The sequence below is a fragment of the Ictalurus punctatus genome, chromosome 29 (assembly GCF_001660625.3).
Source record: "Ictalurus punctatus breed USDA103 chromosome 29, Coco_2.0, whole genome shotgun sequence".
In the NCBI taxonomy this organism is placed as follows: domain Eukaryota; kingdom Metazoa; phylum Chordata; class Actinopteri; order Siluriformes; family Ictaluridae; genus Ictalurus; species Ictalurus punctatus.
The window spans coordinates 2,613,040-2,632,901 of NC_030444.2; the positions used below are offsets into that span (position 1 = coordinate 2,613,040).

A 19,862-nucleotide genomic window follows, 5' to 3' on the forward strand; every position below is an offset into this window, starting at 1 on the left:
AACTGGTCTGTAACCGGTCTTTCTCTTTAGACAGGGTGTTGTAACTGGTCTGTCTTTTTAGACAGGTTGTTGTAACTGGTCTGTAACTGGTCTCTCCCTATAGTCAGGGTGTTGCAACTGGTCTGTAACTGGTCTCTCCCTATAGTCAGGGTGTTGCAACTGGTCTGTAACTGGTCTCTCCCTATAGTCAGGGTGTTGCAACTGGTCTGTAACAAGTCACACAGCAGCAGCACACACACTGCAGTCAGTCTGTAACACCTGCCTCCTTTGGTGTTGAATAATAATGGAAGAACAGATACAGAGACATGTGTGTGTCCAACTGAATACCTAGAAATGACCAAAAAGAAACGACAAAGTTTCACAGGTAAATGTATATGAAAGGACTGCGTGTGTGTTGAGTTTGTACACGCTACTGTAGTACAGTTTAGTTACTTTTTGTTACTTAAGAAAATCATGAAGCTTCAGCTGCTCTTAGACAGGTGTGCTTTATATAACAATTCAAGTACACAGTCGATGTACACTCCACAGTTCTTGCAGGTGCATGAGAGACTCAGCTGAAACTGTAACAGGTAATGCTCGTGTAGTTTCTTCTAGAGATTGCCACCCTACACTTCTAGCCAGACAAATACAATAACCTGAAGCCATCAGTTACTTTATTTGCAACGATATCTAACCCTATAGCATCACAGAAAATGCTGGATTCCTACATGAGATAGCTACGCTGGAGCCCCAGACACACAGAGTCTTGCAGCATTTCAGTGAAATGTAAAATGAAAGAGGAAGATTTGGAGAGAACTCCAGAAGTACTGTTTGTACAAACTCAATAATGGGTGGACACAAAGGTTTCACAAGCGAATGTAAAAGCCTCCCATGTCATATTTTTTCCATCACCATGTTTCTGAGTGTGAGTGTATTTTACCTGAGCGATCAGAGTGCGTGAACCTTCCGGCCCTCTGGGTCTCCAAATCCTCATTCGCATAAACATCTTCATAAGAGTGCTCACTGTCACTTGAATCAGCTCCGTCGTCCGCTGTACCTTCTGCATTTGCATAAATCTCCTCACTCATCTCCATTCTTCTCTTTACAGTAATCCTGATCTTTCAGTGAAGTAGTTATCAGTCCTTATAGACGCACTTATACTGATATTTAATTGTCTAAAACTACACTCCGAGTGACCGTCTGAAAGAACACTGTCTAAGTGACTGTGTGTGTTGCTGTTATGTTGAAAGCCCTATTTCCTGTTTTATTTATTTTAAACATACAACTAGCCACAGGTCTGACTCATGGGTTATTTTCAGGTGTGACACTAACACTCTGTGAAGACTCTTTAATCAGGAAGGCCTTAATGCAGACGTGACGCAATGCAAAATGTCACTACACAGTCATGTGACTACCAGACTTCCTGATGAGGAGTTTACCAAGTATTTTTTTAGTATGAAGTTAATCATGGATGATGATTTTAAATGTTTTTCACTGATTAGTACTACAATCTCAGTACACAAAAATTACAGTCAGACAAAATCATGATGAATTAATACAATTTATTTCACCAATGTTGAATTCTTGAATCTGATTGGTCAGAAGATGAATAATTTTCTATAACAGCAGATCTGCAGTAGTTCCAGCTGCAAGGCATTTCTATATTAATGCACTCCTGCTAGTAAGTTATTGTTTCTATAGTGTTCTGTGGTTTTCACACTTTGACCACAGGAAGCTACTGCAGTTTGCACTCTTCCTTTACTGGCAGCCAAGACTATTAATAGTATTTATCTGCACGCAAAACTAATCATTATTAGGAAAACCATAAATTTACAAGACTAGAGTACAACTTCTGCTCTTTGATAACTAATGTACAGATTGGTAATATTATTTTATGAGTGCTTTATTATCACTTACTATAATACAAGTAAGAAATTGACTACACGTGTTTAACAGCCCAGCCTGGGGCTGCATCTTCAGCCACCAGGGGGAGGCACAGGAGTACCCTGAATTAATCAGGAGCAGTGAGCTACTCCTGACCCCCTGGCCGGCACGTCACAGTTGTCAGTCATTACACGCATCAGGTAGATGATGGTGTGGATAAAAATGGCATGAAATAAAAACGAGGGAGACCAAGTATGATTAACATGTAGGTTTATTGAGGTTCACAAAATAAGTATGAACAGCATGTAATTTTGAAAATTCACAGGACTGGTGGGAGTATAATCCTGAGGGGAGCGGTAGGGAGAAAACGGGTGATAAAAGGGGGGTCCTGGGAACGTGGGATAGCCGACCGAGGTGTAAGGAGGAGAGTACTCGGGACTGGCAGGTGAGAAGAGGGAAGAATGGTCAGAGCCCAGATCAGAGAAGGTGACATCATCCTCAGACTGAAAGCTGGAGGGAGGGTCAGGCATAGGGTCTGTTTGTGTAGAGGCGTCAATACACACATTCGCGGGGCAGATTCTGTATCTGAGATGGGGGGGGGGACCCCGCATTTCCATTTTCAGAGGGGGTGCGAAGAACGTCAAGTAGCAAGTGGCACCGTGATGTCAGCAGTGAGATGCGCGAGCTGATAGTGAGTGTTCAGATCCAAATCCAGCCGCTCCAGTAAAGGCGAGAAGGAAAAATGACGATGGGAACCTAGACACACAGACGCGGTATTAGGCGGATTTTGAACGTTTTTGAACCATTTTGAACGTTCCACCTTTTATCAGTAATGACGCAATCACAAAAGAGTTACAAAGATTTGGGAAGATAGCAAGCCCAGTAAGGATGATTCCCAAGGATGTAAAAACATGGTGCTTAAACATGTTACTTTTTTCCGCCACCAGGTGTTTATGTTTTTGAATTCGCCGGAGCGCACTCTAGAAGTCTCGTTCTGAGTTAAACAGGAAGAGAATTCTTACATGATTTATGCAAGTACTGAAAATCTCATGTTTTGTATGTGGTGAGCTAGGACACAAGCGTTTTACATGCCCACATAAAGACGATCAGTGTCCATCTACATACCAAAACCGGCCCGCTAGTGGGTTCAGTCTGAATTTTGAAAGTGAAAAAAATGCGTAAAGGACACGAACTAGTAATTTTTAATAAAATGCTATTCCTAAATTATCCGCTAGGGGCGCACTGTTTTAGTCAGAGTGAAAGATGCGGCACATCTCTGGGACTCAGACCGAACAGCAGATGGTAGCAATGTGCCTGTTCCTGTGTGCTTGTTGTGTATGCAACAAGTTTCAGTGCTCAAGGAATATAATATTCGGTGCCTCTATGAGACTCATCATGGCGAAAAATACGACAGTTTACAGGGACATCCGAGAAGAGAGAAGATAAATGAATTGCTGGTGGGTCTGAGGAAACACCAGTCCATTTTGACCCGGAGCCGAGGGGTCAATGAAGCAGCAGTAAAAGCCAGCTACCTAATTGCTAATGAAATAGCATTAGCATCAAAAGCCGTTTTCCGACGGTGAGTTAATTAAAACATGCATGATGAAGTCTGCAGAACTCGTGTGTCCCGAATGAACATTGGCTGCTACAATATGACGCCCGATATTGATGCACTTGTGCAGACCAAAAGATGCCCAGTTTCAGGAGCAAAAACAAAGTAGTCTAGACATGACTACCTCCTTTAAAATGCTGCTTCAGACACTGATTGTACTTAAAGAATACAGTTTTGTGAAAATGAATCCTTGCTGTAGTAATAGTTAAAAAAAATGTGCAATTTAATGTTAATCAACAGCTTCACTACAAAAGAGTCTGGTTTGGTGTAATCCTCTTGTTCATGCAATGCCATGAATTTTAAAGTGCAATACTGTATTTTTCAGTTCCAAATGTTTCTTCTTTTTTTTTTTTTTTGCATTTGTACAAACACTGTGACTAGTTGTAATAGACACATGTAAATGATAATCAGAAGCAAATTACACATGTTTGTCTTAAGAAATCTGAGGTTGTTCATATATTTTGTAAAAGGATATTTCATTAAATATGAAGATTTTCCTAATGTACTTGTACATCTTTGCATGAAAACAAAGGGAAAAACATAGACATTGTTATTTATAGGTAATTATGCTATGATTTTACTGGCATCACTTGACATCTAATTAGGCTGTATGTGGCCCCTGAACTAAAATGAGTTTGACACCCCTGGGTTAGACCATTACTAGCTCTCATAAAACAAGACCAAATATTTGTACCAGACATTTGTTAACGTTTTAATACTAAAAAAAGAAGAAAAAAATGTTCAGCTATACAGCGAGATGTTCCTTAAAGAAAAGAACTGAAGCAACTTTTGAAGTTTTTACAGTTTTTACACTATACCTCTTATATTGCACCTCTTACAATATGTGTGTGTGTGTTTTGTCATAGTTTTGGTTACTTTTGTTCAAAATTGCTGCACCCAGGTAAAAATTGTACTGCAGCCAGCCACTAGAGGGCCTCAGAGACATTTTGGCATCACTATTTTTAATTTAAAAAAAGACTTTTGGTGGATGAGCAAAAATATTGGAACAGATAATCTTACACTAAAATGCATTTAAGTAAACTTTAAACTTGAGCCAAACTAATTTTTTATCATCTTTAAATTATTCATGTTATACTTAACAAGTTAATACGTTCTAACATTTCACTTCTCTTATTTTCCAGTTAAATAATGGGGAAAAAAAGTATCCCTCTAGACTATTTTATCGCTTCAGAGAGCTCTCGCTCATAAAAAGGTTGGAGACCCCTGGTCTAACTCTTACCCTCACTGTAATGCCAAACTCTTGCATTCTCCGTTCAACTGTTCGTGATGACATGCCAAGCAGTTTTGAAATGAAGTGTACACTCAGTCCAATTTCAATCAAATGTCTAAGTTGCTGTTCAGACACACCGAGTTTGGGACGTCCCGTTGGTCCAGCCATTTCATTCACAACTGATGAGGAAAGTCGATTACAAAGAACAGAACACAGGTTTGAAAGACATTGCACTACCTCTTGAGGCAGATGTTCATGATTTGTGTGTGAACTAATCAATATCATGCTATTTGTGCAGAAAAAATATAAATAATCCAGGTCCAGAGGCACGCGCTGCATGGCTTCCTGTAGTCGTGATAAAAGCCTCTCTAAAAGCACTGCCTGTGAATATACACAAAATGTTCTGAATAATCAAAACAAATTAAACCCATGATTTAATTCCTTGCACCTAAACCAAAATCCACAAAACAGACATGTCTTCTGTCATCCACTAACTATATATTCATGTTAAATCACCTGTAATTGTCCGGGATTTGCTGCCTGACGGTCATCCATCTTTCTTCACCTGTCAACACACAGCCACGAGTCGCAGTGGAGTGACGTCACCTCCCCTCTTCGATTGATTGGCTAGAAGAGGAGCTGTAATGGACCAATGATGACGCTAAAGCCCCCCTCATTTACATGAAACTCCACCTGCAACATTTGGAAAAGTAAGCGGAGAATGTGGAAACAAGCGCGAGGGGAAAAACAGCGACACGCCCATAGCATTCTATAGGAATTCGAGTATGCGGAAGTGATTATAAAATATAATAATAATAATAATAATAATAATAATAATAATAATAATAATAATAAGGAGAAGAAGAAGAAGAAGAAGAAGTGGAAGCGCGAAGGGAAAAACAGCGCAAGCGTTCAAAAAAAAAAACATGAGCAGAAAATTGTAGACAGCACAAAAAACACCAAGGGAAACGATTTTGTGTGCAATGAAAAAATTCTTCATGAATTCATGTTCCAGTTTTGTGCAATATAATTTTTACATATATATAAATATATATTTTAAATGTTTGATTCACGCTCATTATTTTTCGATCCGTGACCGCAATAAACCTACTTTTGACGGAAAATTAATCCCATATGATTCGTGATACTGCAGACAGCCACTAGAGGGCATCACAGACATTTCGGCATCACTATTACATTTTTTTTTTTTTTTAACAGATAATCTTACAGTTAAATGCATTTAAGTAAACTTTAAATTTGAGCCAATTTTTTTTCGACATAATCTTTAAATTATTCATGTTATAATTAGCAATTTAATACGTTTTAACATTTCACTTCTCTTATTTTCTGGTAAAATAATGAAAAAAAACAAGTATTTATCTTATTCATAAAACAAGACCAAATATTTGTCACAGGCATTTGTTAACGTTTTAATACGAAAAAAGAAGAAAATAATGTTCGGCTATACAGCAAGATGTTCCTTAAAGAAAAGAACTGAAGCAACTTGCTAATAGGGGTATGTGTTACCTTATAAACCCAGATCTGCACTTCTTTTTTCTCCTGCAGGAGATCTCCAGTACTTCATCAGCTATCACATCCATACCCCTGTACTGCACTTTCCCCAATGGGTTCCCATGGGCATCCCGGCAGCTGACTCTCTCGTCAACACACACGCACAAGAACTGTGGAGTGTACATCGACTGTCTACATGAATTCTTATGTAAAGCATTTACACACCTGTCCAAGAGCAGCATCGCTAAGTCTGTGTCTAGCTTCATCCTCTTCACTAGTAATACATTATTCCATAATATTTCAGGAATACCCAATCATTACTCAAGTATAAATACCCCAAATAATACTTAAGTATAGAAATGTAGTACAAATTCCCAAATATTCTCCACTCGTGGTGAGGCAGAAACACTGCCCGCTGTGTGTCCGTGCCACCATAAGGAAAAGGAAGTCAACTTTAATTGGATTATAAACCAAACACTTCAAAGTCATCTGTGGTTTTTATCATCAGACTGCACATTTCAGTAAAGCTGCTGAAGCTTCATGATTGTCACGATTTCCTCTCACGCAAAGTCCTGGAGCACGCAGCGCACTCTGAAACCCGAAGCGCAAACCTGAAGAGCGACGGTGCGCTTCTGGGTGTGCAGTTCAATACTTTCAATACTTTTGGCACAAATCTAATCCCATATCCTACTTTAATAATAATAATAATAATAATAATAATAATAATAATAATAATAATAATAATAATAATAAAATTGTAAACATTGACAAATTTGTGATATAAGAGAAATAAAAACACTTGAAGATTTACTGTTATCGTAAAATCATCAACAACGGGGTGATGTGATGTGAAGAGGTAGAGAGATTTCCCCAACGGAAATGGTACAGTTTTATATTCATCGTGCTTGGTGGGTAAATATCCACCAATCAGTCTGTTAAACAGTAATTCCAGTGTCCTGTTCTTCTTGTTATGACTCTGTGGTCATACACCATCTACGACACCTTATTAGAATCATAGGGAGTGAGTTGTTTATAAAGTCACTACTGTACATGTTATATATTTGCTGGTAGAAGCTGCTGTATAAAGCTGATTTTCACTCGTGTTCTAACTGGTGCTGCTTTAATAAACACTCCTTTAAAATCAGACACACGTAAAAGTGTAAGATCAGAGACTTTTATACATTATTTTCACGAGTTTCTCTAAAAAACAAACAAACATCAATTAGTCTGTTACCAAGTTCAGAAACCTAATTAACATCTGATAGGAACTTAGTATATTTCCAATATATTATTAATCACTGCTTGATTTGATTTAATTTAACAGTGTGACTCTATTCAACAGGTAACAGAATAGCACTGGAGCGAGCACACACTGTTATTTTGCATGTTCATTAAAAAAAAAAAAAACACACAGAATGGGAAAATCAGTTCAGAAAGAAAATCAGGTGACATCATGGTGGTGACAGAGTTACTAACAGTAATGAGGATTTTTCAGACACAACACACTGACCTACACAGATAAAAATATCAACTTATTTACTGCTTTTCAATCACATGCAGTAATTCAGATAACGACTGTCTTCTCACAGATCCAAATGATCTGACGACTACAGGGATAATCAGACCAGTTCCAGACAGGATCAGTGTGATCATGAATTACAACACAGTCCTCATCTCCTGCAGCACTGTTGGGTTCGCTTTGTCCCCAGAACCTGAAGGAGAGAATCAGAGGATCCGCTGTGTGTTTCTCAGGGCAATGAAGAGTCAGTAACTCATCATCATGAGAAAATATTAGTTCAGTGATTTCTTACTCAGTGTTCAGCGGTGTACCGTCCACCCACTTCCACTCGCCCTCTCTGTCTCTGTCATTCAGTCCAATCCAAGAGTTTCTGCTCAGGATTTTACTGATGAACTCCTGTCATTGTAAAATATCAGAATTAATAAGGGTCTCTCTCTCTCTCTCTCTCTCTCTCTCTCTCTCTCTCTCTCTCTCTCTCTCTCTCTCTCTCTCTCTCTCTCACACACACACACACACACACACACACAACACACACATACACTCTCTCTGTCTCTCACACACACACACACACGCACTGCGCATGCATGGTGTAGGAGTGAGCGTGGTGTGTGGAGCGCGTGAGAGCGGTGTGGCGTCTCGTCAAAAGTTTTCTGCAAGTGTGTGTTTTTGTTTTTCTTTAATTTAATTTATTGAATGTGTAAGTTATGTGAGTATCGGTGGCTGGTAAAAGTTGAGAGTGGGTGAGAGTGAGCGGGAAACCATGGCCTCTGAGGCCGGAGGGGAGATGTTGTCTGTCCGCCATGGCGTCAGGTGTGTGCCGGAGAAAGGAAAGCAGGTGGAGGAGGTTCTGCTAGCGGTGGAAGAGCAGGTCGTGTGCGGGAACATCTACTCTTTCTCCCGTATGAACAAAGCGGTGGTAGTTTTCCTAAAAAAGGAAAGATTTGTGAATATGCTAATCGTAAATGTAATATGGCTGGAAGGTGTCATGCTGCACGTTACCCCTCTTCCTGCCCCTGACGAGCTGATAATGAAGGGGCTGGCCCGCTTCGGAAAGTTCTCCAACCCCATGACGGATATTCCTCTCGGCTGCTAAAACTCCACAGTAAAACACGTCCTGTCTTTCCGCAGACAGGTTTATATGTTTATACATAACCATGACCAAACACTGGATGTTAACTTTAATTGTAAAGTCGGAGACAGCAGCTACACTGTTTTTTCCAACACCGAACGCCTGAGGTGTTTTGGGTGTGGGGAGATTGGGCATAAACAGCTGAGCTGCCCACGCAGAGCTGTGCAGCCGGGGAGCTCCGAGGGCGACACAGCCGGGGTACAGCAGAAGTAGCATGGAGACAGTCAGCGGGGGAACACCAGAGGACAGGAGCCTGGGGCAGAGGGGGGTAACAACACACTGTAGAACAGGAGCCTGGGGCAGAGGGGGGTAATGACACACTGTAGAACAGGAGCCTGGGGCAGAGGGGGGTAACGACACACCGGAGAATAGGAGCCTGGGCCAGAGGGGGGTAATGACACACTGTAGAACAGGAGCCTGGGGCAGAAGGGGGTAACGACACACCGGAGAACAGGAGCCTGGGGCAGAGGGGGTAACAACACCAGAGAACAGGAGCCTGGGGCAGGGGGGGGTAACGACACACCGGAGAACAGGAGCCTGGGGCAGAGGGGGGTAACGACACACCGGAGAACAGCTAGAAGAGGTCAGTGTCGAACATACCACCATCACTGAAACAAACGCAGCATCCAGTGGTAGCACTGACACCCGTGCCCATTCTAATAAAACCAACACGGCAGACAGCATTCATAGCAAACCCTACACCGCTATCACTGTCGGAGACAGTGACTCAGCACAACAGAAACAGAAGAACCAACAGGACAAGAACATTGAGAACAATAAAGCTGAACTGAAAACAACAAGGGAGAAGATGGGCAAAGTGGAGGAATCGTCCAAACAGCCACAGCACAATGTTGTGATGTTGGAGGACTTGGGCAAAGAGTTCAGCGCAGGAGCTACAGGAGAGGAACCCCTCAGAGACATGGAGGAGGGAGAGGTCACCCCAGATCAACCAGACACTTTTAACTGTCCAGAACAACCTGAACAACTCTGAACACCACAGAACAGATTAACCAGGTTCTAGAACTGACTAAAGGAAAACGAAATATCTTACTGACAAGTTTCTTCCCGGACAGGAAATCCAAATCTTCACCAAATCTGTACAACACACCATGGGCGTACTGTCACCACATGGACGGCAGCCGCAAGAGGGGATTTATGTGAACGGCACTGCGGACTTTATATGACAGAAATGGATGCACGGTGAACTGGGGGGGTTTGAGTTCCTGGGAGGAGGTGTGGGTGGGGGGGTCTAATGGGTTTCTTTATAAATAAAAAAATTAAAAAATTAAAAAAAAGTAAATATGTAAATATACCAAAACTGATGCATTAAAGGCATTATAAAATTCAAGTCTCTGAACATCTGTAAATGACAGCACAATAAAAACAGCGTTTCTCTCTCTCTCTCTCTCTCTCTCTCTCTCTCTCTCTCTCTCTCTCTCTCTCTCTTCCTCCTTGCTGTTTATGATCACCAGGTCTGCTCCTTTGTTCCTGCAGTCCTGTCTGCTCTCCTCCCAGATCTTCATTTCATTAGACATGTAGTAAAAACTGGAGCCGAAGTTGAAACACCTCCCTTTATCTATAGAGATATACAGAGAGAATTTACTGAGATCAAAACACACAGTTTCTGAACTATTGCCTGCATACAGCCATGACTTGTATTTCACCACAAACACTATCGTTCAGTATATACCATAATATATACTGTAATATAACTAATATATACCATAATATATACTGTAATATAACTGTAATATATACCATAATATATACTGTAATATAACTGTAATATATACCATAATATATACTGTAATATAACTAATATATATAGTTAATCACCTGTAATGAGCCTTTTTAAAAAAACAAACAAACATTATTTACCACAAGAAACAGCATCTTATTGTGATTTTACACCAATTATCTTTCTCCCAAATTCAAATCAGATCAAACTTAATACTTTGGTTTGATTACTATTTGGTTTGGTTTGGGGTTTTTAACATGTAACATAATAAAATTCTCCAAAACCCAAAAAAGTCATTGTAAACCTCGTTCAGTCTTTTTGTCAGAAATACAGCGATCAGAGAAACTTTATCCAAATGGGGACAGTGTACTGCATCCAGCATTTATTTTCTCTTTTTGTTTGTTGCTCCAAATTTGGAGAACACGTGGCATTTCTGCAGCATTAAAGCTTGTACTTTTGTAGGTTATTGCTGTCTATTCCTCTGTTTAGACCCTGACCGGATAAATAAATACAGCACAACAACTCTGTGCCCCATGTTTATTCAAAAATTTCATGCACTTACAACACAGATCAAGTGTACTCCGGTATCCATCTCTCTCCCTCTGTAACTGGTCTCTCTCTATAGTCAGGTTGTTGTTTCTGTCCTCTAGCTGGTCTCTCTCTAAAGTCATTCTCATGTAACGTGTCCGTAAATGATTTCTCTCTACGGTCAGTTTATTGTAACTGGTCAGTAACCGGTCTTGCTCTATTATAAGAGCGGTGTATGTGGACTGTAACTGATCTTTTTCTGTAGTCAGGATGGTGAATTCGATCCACAGCACTGTGGTAGCAATCAGCAGGAGAAGACACAGCAGCAGCACACACAAAACAGCCAGTCTGTAACATCTGTCCCCCGCAGTCAGTTCTATAAGGGGGTGGGACACAGAGAATAAAACATTTTCCTCGCCCGTCACAAGGATCCGAATCTACATCCGGATTTCTGTGAGGCTGCTTTGTGGTGGTCCGGATTGTTAAAAGCGTTCCACAGTTATAATTGGAATCGAACTGATCTGTGTTTGTACCTGCGTGTTGAGTCTTCGTGTTGGCATTCTCCGTCTCGGTTTCGGGCTTTTGAGGTCTAACAGCATCTCCTCTCTCATAGAGTTCCAACACCTTCTCGATGCGCTCTCCTCTCTCCTTAGCGTAGTTCACATATTCGGAATCAGCCTGAGACATCTCTGCTCTATAAAAGACTCTGAATCACAGCGTCGCTAGTCTTCTGCGTGTCAAGCGTTAAAGAGACCTTTTAACTGGTGTAGTGCGGTTAAACCGGGAAGTGTTCGACAGGGAAGTTGCTATTGTGCACATTATGGGATGTAGGGCTGTTAAACAATGCCATTATCTGTACCTGGATCTGTTTACTGTTCAAAATACACTATATGGTACAAAAGTTTGTGCACACCTTACCACACACACACACACAAATGTGCTTTTTGAACATGGCGTTCCAGATTCAGTCGCCTTTTTGCTCTTATAATAATTCTGGGAAATCGAGGAGTATTTTCACTCTGATGATGATTATTTTCCAAAGACAGCACATCTTGTTTTATCTATTTTTTTCATCCTTATGAAGTTAAAATGCAGCTCGTTCAGTTGTGTTACTGAAAGTCCTCTGTCCTGAAGACTTTTCTCATGGCAGAAAACTTACACTCTTCCAAAGTGCTGACACTGAACACTCCTTCCATAATATTAAATAACATTTAAGTACCCATGCTTATACCTCCTCTCTCTCTCTCTCTCTCTCTCTCTCTCTCTCTCTCTCTCTCTCTCTCTCTCACACACACACACACAGACACACACACACACACAGACACACACACACACCTCTTCCTCTGTGCTGTTTATGATCACCAGGTCTGCTCCCCTCTCTCTCTTCCTCTCTCTCTCTCTCTCTCTCTCTCTCTCTCTCTCTCTCTTTGTCACATATATATGTTTTATGTTATCATGGCTTAATCCCACCTGCTGAAAATGACAAAATATTTTATTTTATCAGTTGGCTTGGATTTTGAGTTACGCACCTGCCTGGAAATCCTGGTAATAAACATACGGTATATAAATAATATATATCATTCATCTCAAGCTCTTACGCAGTGGTCAGGGTCGTACCGTCCACTTGTTTCCACACCCTCTCTGTGTCACTGTCACTCAGACCAATCAAAGCCTCATTGCTGCCGAGCTGTTTAAATTCTGCACTTGTATCTGACTCCTTGGATTCCATGACAACATCACACCACCCCATCACTGATTATTTTCCTCTAAATGCACTGTTTATTCTTTACGGAAGAACCACGCTGTAATGCCACAAATGTTCTATAATTTTTTTTATTTAAATGTTGTTTTTTTACCTGAATCATTTTTCATGACAAGAAACTGAAACTGAAACACAATCATCATCAAAATACTCTTGTTTATACTTTTTAAGTATATATATATATATTTGGTTCAATTTGTGTATGTGCTTTTGATTATTAAATGATACACGTCACTGAGAAACACGTCTCTCACAGATCCAGTGTTTATTATTAGAACATTTCTGATCATTCCAAAAGTTCCCATTTGAACTGAAAATCTCAGCACAGTCCTCTTCACCTACATTATTCGGTTCCCATTCAGCCCAGAACCTGAAACCCAGAGAATCAGAATCAGACTCAGATCAGTGTTCAGTTTCCATCAATTCCACACATTTAACTGAATCCTCTCAGACTCGGTGCACCTTAAAGGTAGGGAAATAATTTCTTACGCAGTGGTCAGTGGTGTACCGTCCACCCATTTCCAGTCTCCCTCTGCAGCTCTGTCACTCAGACCAATCCAAGCCCGACTGCTGCCCAGCTGTTTACCGATGAACACCTGTAAATGACAGCACAATAAAAACAGCTTTAGTCTCTCTCTCTCTCCCTCTCCCTCTCTCTCTCTCTCTCTCTCTCTCTCTCTCACCTGTTCCTCCTTGCTGTTTATGATCACCAGGTCTGCTCCTTTGTTCGTGCAGTCCTGTCTGCTCTCCTCCCAGATCTTCGTTTCATTAGACATGCAGTAAACACTGGAGTCGAAGTTGAAACACCTCCCTTTATCTATAGAGATATACAGAGAGAATTTACTGAGATCAAAACACACCGTTTCTGAACTATTGCTTGCATACAGCCATGACTTGTATTTCACCACAAACACTATCGTTCAATATATACCATAATATATACTGTAATATAACTGTAATATATACCATAATATATACTGTTATATAACTGTAATATATACCATAATATATACTGCAATATAACTGTAATATATACCATAATATATACTGTATATATACTTAATCACCTGTAATGAGCCTTTTTATAAAAACATTATTTACCACAAGAAACAGCATCTTATTGTGATTTTACACCAATTATCTTTCTCCCAAATTCAAATCAGATCAAACTTAATACTTTGGTTTGGGGGTTTTAAACATGTAACATAATAAAATTCTCCAAAACCCAAAAAAGTCATTGTAAACCTTGTTCAGTCTTTTTGTCAGAAATACAGCGATCAGAGAAACTTTATCCAAATGGGGACAGTGTACTGCATCCAGCATTTATTTTCTCTTTTTGTTTGTTGCTCCAAATTTGGAGAACACGTGGCATTTCTGCAGCATTAAAGCTTGTACTTTTGTAGGTTATTGCTGTCTATTTCTCTGTTTAGACCCTGACCGGATAAATAAATACAGCACAACAACTCTGTGCCCCCTGTTTGTGTGGTCAATAATAACTCATATAGACATTTACATTTTAGACACTGAGTTCAGTTTTAAAATGACACCAGGATTTTGAGGGCATTTAACCTTTGGGTAGAAAACTTTATTCAAAATTCATGCACTTACAACACAGATCAAGTGTACTCCGGTATCCATCTCTCTCCCTCTGTAACTGGTCTCTCTCTATAGTCAGGTTGTTGTAACTGGTCTGTAACTGGTCTCTCTCTAAAGTCATTCTCATGTAACGTGTCCGTAAATGATTTCTCTCTACGGTCAGTTTATTGTAACTGGTCTGTAACCGGTCTTGCTCTATTATAAGAGCGGTGTATGTGGACTGTAACTGGTCTTTTTCTGTAGTCAGGATGGTGAATTCGATCCACAGCACTGTGGTAGCAATCAGCAGGAGAAGACACAGCAGCAGCACACACAAAACAGCCAGTCTGTAACATCTGTCCCCCGCAGTAGTCAGTCCTATAAGGGGGTGGGACACAGAGAATAAAACATTTTCCTCACCTGACACAAGGATCTGAATCTACATCCGGATTTCTGTGAGGCTGCTTTGTGGTGGTGCGGATTGTTAAAAGCGTTCCACAATTATAATTGGAATCGAACTGATCTGTGTTTGTACCTGCGTGTTGAGTCTTCGTGTTGGCATTCTCCGTCTCGGTTTCGGGCTTGTGATGTCTAACAGCATCTCCTCTCTCATAGAGTCCCATCACCTTCTCGATGCGCTCTCCTCTCTCCTTAGCGTAGTTCACATATTCGGAATCAGCCTGAGACATCTCTGCTCTATAAAAGACTCTGAATCACAGCGTCGCTAGTCTTCTGCGTGTCAAGCGTTAAAGAGACCTTTTAACTGGTGTAGTGCGGTTAAACTGGGAAGTGTTCGACAGGATGTCACTATTGTGCACATTATGGGATGTACGCCTGTTAAACAATGATGTTATCTGTACCTGGATCTGATTACTGCTCAAAATTCACTACATGGACAAAGGTTTGTGCACACCTTACCACACACTCACACAAATGTGCTTTTTGAACATGGCGTTCCAGATTCAGTCGCCTTTTTGCTCTTATAATAATTCTGGGAAATCGAGGAGTATTTTCACTCTGATGATGATTATTTTCCAAAGACAGCACATCTTGTTTTATCTATTTTTTCATCCTTATGAAGATAAAATGCAGCTCGTTCAGTTGTGTTACCAAAACTCCTCTGTCCTGAAGACTTTTCTCATGGCAGAAAACTTACACTCTTCCAAAGTGCTGACACTGAACACTCCTTCCATAATATTAAATAACATTACATTTAAGTATCAATGCTTATACATCCTCTCTCTCTCTCTCTCTCTCTCTCTCTCTCTCTCTCTCTCTCTCTCTCTCTCTTTTAAAGAACAGCCTATTTTCAATAAATGGGGGAAGTTGACATAGCGTGTACCATAAATACATCTCTCTCTCTCTCTCTCTCTCTCTCTCTCTCTCTCTCTCTCTCTCTCTCTCTCTCTCTTTGTCACATATATATGTTTTATGTTATCATGGCTTAATCCCACCTGCTGAAAATGACAAAATATTTTATTTTATCAGTTGGCTTGGATTTTGAGTTACGCACCTGCCTGGAAATCCTGGTAATAAACATACGGTATATAAATAATATATATCATTAATCTCAAGCTCTTACGCAGTGGTCAGGGGCGTACCGTCCACTTGTTTCCATATCCCCTCTGTGTCACTGTCACTCAGACCAATCAAAGCCTCATTGCTGCCGAGCTGTTTAAATTCTGCACTTGTATCTGACTCCTTGGATTCCATGACAACATCACACCACCCCATCACTGATTATTTTCCTCTAAATGCACTGTTTATTCTTTACGGAAGAACCACGCTGTAATGCCACAAATGTTCTAAATTTTTTTTATTTAAATGTTGTTTTTTTACCTGAATCATTTTTCATGACAAGAAACTGAAACTGAAACACAATCATCATCAAAATACTGTTGTTTATACTTTTTAAGTATATATATATATATAATTGGTTCAATTTGTGCATGTGCTTTTGATTATGAAATGATACACGTCACTGAGAAACACGTCTCTCACAGATCCAGTGTTCATTATTAGAACATTTCTCATCATTCCAAAAGTTCCCATTTGAACTGAAAATCTCAGCACAGTCCTCTTCATCTTTATTATTCGGTTCCCCTTGATCCCAGAACCTGAAACCCAGAGAATCAGAATCAGACTCAGATCTGTGTTCTGTTTCCATCAATTCCACACATTTAACTGAATCCTCTCAGACTCGGTGCACCTTAAAGGTAGGGAAATAATTTCTTACGCAGTGGTCAGTGGTGTACCGTCCACCCATTTCCAGTCTCCCTCTGCAGCTCTGTCACTCAGACCAATCCAAGCCCGACTGCTGCCCAGCTGATTACCGATGAACACCTGTAAATGACAGCACAATAAAAACAGCTTTAGTCTCTCTCTCTCTCCCTCTCCCTCTCTCTCTCTCTCTCTCTCTCTCACCTGTTCCTCCTTGCTGTTTACGATCACCAGGTCTGCTCCTTTGTTCGTGCAGTCCTGTCTGCTCTCCTCCCAGATCTTCGTTTCATTAGACATGCAGTAAACACTGGAGTCGAAGTTGAAACACCTCCCTTTATCTATAGAGATATACAGAGAGAATTAACTGAGATCAAAACACACAGTTTCTGAACTATTGCTTGCATACAGCCATGACTTGTATTTCACCACAAACACTATCGTTCAATATATACCATAATATATACTGTAATATAACTGTAATATATACCATAATATATACTGCAATATAACTGTAATATATACCATAATATATATACTGTATATATACTTAATCACCTGTAATGAGCCTTTTTATAAAAACATTATTTACCACAAGAAACAGCATCTTATTGTGATTTTACACCAATTATCTTTCTCCCAAATTCAAATCAGATCAAACTTAATACTTTGGTTTGGGGGTTTTAAACATGTAACATAATAAAATTCTCCAAAACCCAAAAAAGTCATTGTAAACCTCGTTCAGTCTTTTTGTCAGAAATACAGCGATCGGAGAAACTTTATCCAAATGGGGACAGTGTACTGCATCCAGCATTTATTTTCTCTTTTTGTTTGTTGCTCCAAATTTGGAGAACACGTGGCATTTCTGCAGCATTAAAGCTTGTACTTTTGTAGGTTATTGCTGTCTATTTCTCTGTTTAGACCCTGACCGGATAAATAAATACAGCACAACAACTCTGTGCCCCCTGTTTGTGTGGACAATAATAACTCATATAGACATTTATATTTTAGACACTGAGTTCAGTTTTAAAATGACACCAGGATTTTGAGGGCATTTAACCTTTGGGTAGAAAACTTTATTCTAAAATTCATGCACTTACAACACAGATCAAGTGTACTCCGGTATCCATCTCTCTCCCTCTGTAACTGGTCTCTCTCTATAGTCAGGTTGTTGTAACTGGTCTGTAACTGGTCTCTCTCTAAAGTCATTCTCATGTAACGTGTCCGTAAATGATTTCTCTCTACGGTCAGTTTATTGTAACTGGTCAGTAACCGGTCTTGCTCTATTATAAGAGCGGTGTATGTGGACTGTAACTGATCTTTTTCTGTAGTCAGGATGGTGAATTCGATCCACAGCACTGTGGTAGCAATCAGCAGGAGAAGACACAGCAGCAGCACACACAAAACAGCCAGTCTGTAACATCTGTCCCCCGCAGTAGTCAGTCCTATAAGGGGGTGGGACACAGAGAATAAAACATTTTCCTCGCCCGCCACAAGGATCTGAATCTACATCCGGATTTCTGTGAGGCTGCTTTGTGGTGGTGCGGATTGTTAAAAGCGTTCCACAATTATAATTGGAGTCGAACTGATCTGTGTTTGTACCTGCGTGTTGAGTCTTCGTGTTGGCATTCTCCGTCTCGGTGTCGGGCTTGTGAGGTCTAACAGCATCTCCTCTCTCATAGAGTTCCAACACCTTCTCGATGCGCTCTCCTCTCTCCTTAGCGTAGTTCACATATTCGGAATCAGCCTGAGACATCTCTGCTCTATAAAAGACTCTGAATCACAGCGTCGCTAGTCTTCTGCGTGTCAAGCGTTAAAGAGACCTTTTAACTGGTGTAATGCAGTTAAACCGGGAAGTGTTCGACAGGGAAGTTGCTATTGTGCACATTATGGGATGTAGGGCTGTTAAACAATGCCATTATCTGTACCTGGATCTGATTACTGTTCAAAATACACTATATGGTACAAAAGTTTGTGCACACCTTACCACACACACACACACAAATGTGCTTTTTGAACATGGCGTTCCAGATTCAGTCGCCTTTTTGCTCTTATAATAATTCTGGGAAATCGAGGAGTATTTTCACTCTGATGATGATTATTTTCCAAAGACAGCACATCTTGTTTTATTTATTTTTTTCCATCCTTATGAAGATAAAATGCAGCTCGTTCAGTTGTGTTACTGAAAGTCCTCTGTCCTGAAGACTTTTCTCATGGCAGAAAACTTACACTCTTCCAAAGTGCTGACACTGAACACTCCTTCCATAATATTAAATAACATTTAAGTACCCATGCTTATACCTCCTCTCTCTCTCTTCCTCTCTCTCTCTCTCTCTCTCTCTCTCTCTCTCTCTCTCTCTCTCTCTTTTAAATAACAGCCTATCTTCAGTAAATGGGGGAAGTTGACAGAGTGTACAGTAAATACATCTCTCTCTCTCTCTCTCTCTCTCTCTCTCTCTCTCTCTCTTTGTCACATATATATGTTTTATGTTATCATGGCTTAATCCCACCTGCTGAAAATGACAAAATATTTTATTTTATCAGTTGGCTTGTATTTTGAGTTACGCACCTGCCTGGAAATCCTGGTAATAAATATACGGTATATAAATAATATATATCATTAATCTCAAGCTCTTGCGCAGTGGTCAGGGGCGTACCGTCCACCTGTTTCCATATCCCCTCTGTGTCACTGTCACTCAGACCAATCAAAGCCTCATTGCTGCCGAGTTGTTTAAATTCTGCACTTGTATCTGACTCCTTGGAGTCTCTCTCTCTCTCTCTCTCACATGTTTCCTCCTTGCTGTTTATGATCACCAGGTCTGCTCCTTTCTCCCTGCAGTCCTGTCTGCTCTCCTCCCAGGTCTTGTTCCCATTAGACATGCAGTAAACACTGGAGTTGAAGCTGAAACACCTTCCTTTATCTATAGAGATATACAGAGAGAATTTACTGAGATCAAAACACACAGTTTCTGAACTATTGCCTGCATACAGCCATGACTTGTATTTCACCACAAACACTATCGTTCAATATATACCATAATATATACTGCAATATAACTGTAATATATACCATAATATATACTGTAATATAACTGTAATATATACCATAATATATACTGTAATATAACTGTAATATATACCATAATATATATACTGTAATATAACTGTAATATATA

At 40.1% G+C, this 19,862-nt stretch overlaps 2 protein-coding genes and 1 long non-coding RNA gene across 4 annotated transcripts; all 3 read right to left on the bottom strand.

The window, feature by feature from the left end:
- Positions 1–2,126: 2,126 nt before the first annotated feature.
- LOC124626580 (uncharacterized) lies at positions 2,127–6,860 on the bottom strand. 2 transcript variants are annotated; one of them, XR_006981458.2, is made up of 4 exons: positions 6,234–6,860; positions 5,223–5,399; positions 4,716–5,087; positions 2,127–2,619 (listed from the first exon to the last, which is right to left on the bottom strand). It is a non-coding gene; the product is annotated as an uncharacterized LOC124626580 (long non-coding RNA). The 2 variants fall into 2 exon arrangements; XR_008393778.1 differs by lacking the exon at positions 4,716–5,087.
- A 510-nt stretch (positions 6,861–7,370) lies between these two features.
- LOC128629390 (uncharacterized) lies at positions 7,371–18,754 on the bottom strand. Its single transcript, XM_053677340.1, has 14 exons — positions 18,289–18,754; positions 17,787–18,131; positions 16,894–17,027; positions 16,706–16,812; positions 16,451–16,586; positions 15,005–15,119; positions 14,665–14,847; positions 13,578–13,711; positions 13,403–13,490; positions 11,666–11,845; positions 11,167–11,508; positions 10,312–10,442; positions 8,030–8,136; positions 7,371–7,930 (listed from the first exon to the last, which is right to left on the bottom strand). The coding sequence occupies exons 1-14, from the start codon at positions 18,440–18,442 to the stop codon at positions 7,783–7,785; spliced, it is 2,304 nt and encodes a 767-aa protein (XP_053533315.1). The 5' UTR covers positions 18,443–18,754; the 3' UTR covers positions 7,371–7,782.
- On the bottom strand, positions 12,726–15,578 carry LOC128629424 (C-type lectin domain family 6 member A). The gene is made up of 5 exons (XM_053677521.1): positions 15,005–15,578; positions 14,503–14,847; positions 13,578–13,711; positions 13,384–13,490; positions 12,726–13,264 (listed from the first exon to the last, which is right to left on the bottom strand). The coding sequence occupies exons 1-5, from the start codon at positions 15,156–15,158 to the stop codon at positions 13,126–13,128; spliced, it is 879 nt and encodes a 292-aa protein (XP_053533496.1). The 5' UTR covers positions 15,159–15,578; the 3' UTR covers positions 12,726–13,125.
- Positions 18,755–19,862: the final 1,108 nt, after the last annotated feature.

Excerpts from the sequence above, each read along its gene's own strand:
- LOC128629390 (XM_053677340.1), bottom strand. The coding sequence starts at position 18,442 with ATGTCTCAGGCTGATTCCGAATATGTGAACTACGCTAAGGAGAGAGGA. Across the intron at positions 13,712-14,664 it reads GCAAGACCGGTTACAGACCA|ATAAAGGGAGGTGTTTCAAC; the intron begins GTTACAATAAAC and ends ATATCTCTATAG. Across the intron at positions 7,931-8,029 it reads GGTACACCGCTGAACACTGA|GTTCTGGGGACAAAGCGAAC; the intron begins GTAAGAAATCAC and ends TCTCTCCTTCAG.
- LOC128629424 (XM_053677521.1), bottom strand. The coding sequence starts at position 15,158 with ATGTCTCAGGCTGATTCCGAATATGTGAACTACGCTAAGGAGAGAGGA. Across the intron at positions 13,491-13,577 it reads TAAACAGCAAGGAGGAACAG|GTGTTCATCGGTAAACAGCT; the intron begins GTGAGAGAGAGA and ends TGTCATTTACAG. Across the intron at positions 13,265-13,383 it reads GGTACACCACTGACCACTGC|GTTCTGGGCTGAATGGGAAC; the intron begins GTAAGAAATTAT and ends TCTGGGTTTCAG.